The sequence below is a fragment of the Seriola lalandi genome, unplaced genomic scaffold, assembly GCF_002814215.2.
Source record: "Seriola lalandi dorsalis isolate HSWRI2012SDOR001 ecotype SW California unplaced genomic scaffold, Sedor1 jcf7180002054275, whole genome shotgun sequence".
NCBI lineage: Eukaryota > Metazoa > Chordata > Actinopteri > Carangiformes > Carangidae > Seriola > Seriola lalandi.
The window spans coordinates 90096-93289 of NW_019524828.1; the positions used below are offsets into that span (position 1 = coordinate 90096).

At 46.3% G+C, this 3194-nt stretch overlaps 1 protein-coding gene across 1 annotated transcript in view; it reads left to right on the forward strand.

Annotated features, from left to right (window-relative positions):
• Positions 1-3194, forward strand: part of vgf (VGF nerve growth factor inducible) — a 6524-nt gene extending 3330 nt beyond the window's left edge. Inside the window, exon 2 of the mRNA XM_087173710.1 lies at positions 1-3194. This exon is cut by the window's left edge and continues 1233 nt beyond it. Coding sequence (XP_087029836.1) covers positions 1-949 — 949 coding nt within the window. The 3' untranslated portion in view covers positions 950-3194.

Genomic DNA, 3194 nt, shown 5'->3' on the forward strand with positions numbered 1-3194 from the left:
GGACAAGAGGTCCGACGAGGACCAGGAAGTGATGGAGGAGGACGACATTGATCCTCAGACCATTGACAAGCTGATCGAGATCTCCAGCAAGCTCCACCTCCCCGCCGACGACGTGGTGGACATCATCAGCGACGTGGAGAAGAAGAAGAAGAAAGACGTTCCGCCCGAGCTCATGTCGCGTTGGCAGCAACCTCTGACTCCTCTGTCCTCTTCCTTCTCATCCACCAATGGTTTCACAGCACCGCAGGTTTCAACCAATCAGAATAACTTCCCTGTCTCGAAGCAACCCTCTCCGCCTGTCGGTCTGCACAAACCCTGGTTCCTGGAGAAAACACCAAAGTCACAGGATCTGTGGAGCAGACCAAACCCTCTGCTGGCCAATGCAAACCTCTGGGCCAAACCTCAGAAGCCTCTGTCAATCAAACAGGACCTCTGGCTCAAATCACCCAAGTCTGTTTGGACTGGCTACCCCTCTTACCCCTACGTCTACCCCTTCTACTACCAGAGGAAGCCCTACCCAGACTACTACCCCATCTATTTTTCACCTCCCCCCAGACCCAGACCCCGTTACTACATCCCCAAACCGGCTCTCACCCTCAACAACTTCCTGGGAAACTCTGTGGATGACGCCCACACTTTCCCTCCCAAACACCGTTACCACAGCTGGGTCCAACCCCGGCTCAGAAAACCCCCCCTCCAGCAGAAGCCTTACTACACCAGCTACCCCCTCCCTCTGTACCCCCGGACATTTCAGCCGCTCCCCGTTCCCAAAGCACGCCCCCCTCCCCGGATGCCTGTAATCTCTCCCGAGCAGCAGCAGATGTATTACTCAGGCCCGAGAGATGAAGAGTATTATGCGGCGGGAAAACAGTCAGACAGCAGCAGACGTGACGAGCTGCAGAAATACATTCAACAGATACTGATGAAGAGACCGCAGATGAAGGACTGAAGGAGGGATGAAGGGAGATAGAGAGAGAGAGAGAGAGAGAGAGAGTGAGAGGAGGGAGATGGAAATAAGGAGAGATGACCAGAGGGCTTTTCTTTTTCATTTTGATTTGCTGGTGTTTGGTTTTCGTTTTTTTCATATGTTACAAGTTTCTTTCTAACATTCTGATTGGTTGTTGTCTGGACGAGGACGTTACAGAGGACCTTTTCTTCCAGAGGTGATCTGGATAAAATAGAACTACACCCCTCCTCTGTGAGGGAGGGGCAAGAGGATGGACGTGGTCTGGACTTCTCATCCCAACCCCCGGCATGAAGACGTTCTCCGTTTGGACATTATACAATGCCAGCAAAGGAGGATGCTTCATTCTGCTGCACCTTTAACAAATCAGTCGGACCAATCACAGAGAGAGATGGATGATGATGATGATGATGATGATGATGATGATGGTGGTGGAGTTTTACTATGTAGACACAAGAACATTTGTGGTATTATCTCAGGCAGGAAAAAAAAAATCATAAACATCATTTATCAGAAATGATTTCTGCTACACTGACAAAGGTATGTGGACACCAAACATTCAGTCATGTGATAAAAGAGCCAATAAAACAGATTCTCATTAATGTGCTGCTGTAACAGTCTCCTCTGGTTTGAGCCTTTCATCCAGATGTTGAACCAGTTCCAGACACATCAGTGCAGTCCAACACCAATCCTGGGTCAGTGTCACGTGATCCAGATCATCCATGAGTCGTTGACCAGTCAGGTTCTCCCACAACAAACTGGGAAACTGAGTCGGAAAAGGAGTCATGATGAAACAGGAAATGACCAAAAACGATCTGCTTCATTAATATCTAAAATATCACTGTAAGGTTTCCCTTCAGCACAGGGTGTCCACATCCTTTTGACCATGTAGTGTCACCTCTCAGAGATAAAGATGTGTGAGTGGCCTAATGTCCGAGTCACTCCTGCACTCATCTGAATGTATCTGAATGTGTCATGTTGTGTTTTTTGTATAGAAATCCCCCCCCCCACACACACACACACACATACTCACACACTCACCTCCTGATCATGAAGTATAACAGCACATTTCATCCACAGGGCTGTGGAGCCACACTCACACCACTATAATGGCTTTGATGACTCATCCTTTTGCATAACTTCAATTACCTTGTTGCTATGGTGCCAAACCCTGGTCAGACTCTATACGGCATCTTTTACAGCTGACACCTACAGAGGAGGCTGCAGTGGTGGAGGCTTACTGTTCTTTACTACACAACAAGAGAACGAACACACAATGTGCCGGCGCAGCTCTGGATGACTTCCCCGCCCTGTCTGCTCCTACAACACAGATTCATTTATTTAAAGAAAACAGCTTCTCACTGTAGTTTTTAGTAAATGTTACCAACAGAGAAGGAAAGTCTTCACACTAACTGTACGACATGTCATACGACAATCACCAACGTTATCCTCCTCCTATAGAGATACCCTCCACGGTTCAGCTGCAGCTGCTCAGTGAGGAGCAGTTAATGTCATTTTAATATTCATCCTCATCATCATCATCATCATGAAGACTATTCTGACTTTTTCTCTTCTTCTCTAGATGTTATAGGGAAGAGATTTCTCTCTCAAACATAACAAAGGGATTTTCCACTGCTGGGATTGGATGACATACATCACCTGGCTACAGATAATCAGTCATCAACAAACACCGTTTCTCAGGAGCAAGTGTCGCTCCCTGTTTGTAGGTGTTGTTGACCTTTGTGGCCGTCTGTTGCTAAGGGACGAGCTAACCTCGGCATCTGTGTCGCCGACAGATCCGAGTCACGGCATCGACAATCTCACGCTGAAGAAGTCAAACAGAGCGGGAAGTGAAAAACAAAGGTCTCTGTCATCTTTTTCATTTGTTGTTTTATTTTTTTATGAAGTTGAAAAGTCACAGAGTGAGAGAGAGAAGGAGGGGTGAGGTACGGCGTCTGCACGTTTCTCTATACCTGCATTTAAAAACTGCTCCTTTTTGTACAAGCATCAATTAAAAAAAGCATAAAAAAATCTTAAAGTGACAGAAACGATGACATTAGTGAACCTGAGCATCATTGTTGGAGTCGTGTGTCCATGGTCTTTCTAGATGTACCTTGTTATAACCGTCGTAATAAACATGTGTTTGCTGGATGTAAATATGCGCATGTCAATGACTACTTTTGCTACATACAAAGAAACAAATAAAGTCGACTATTTTATTACAAAAGTG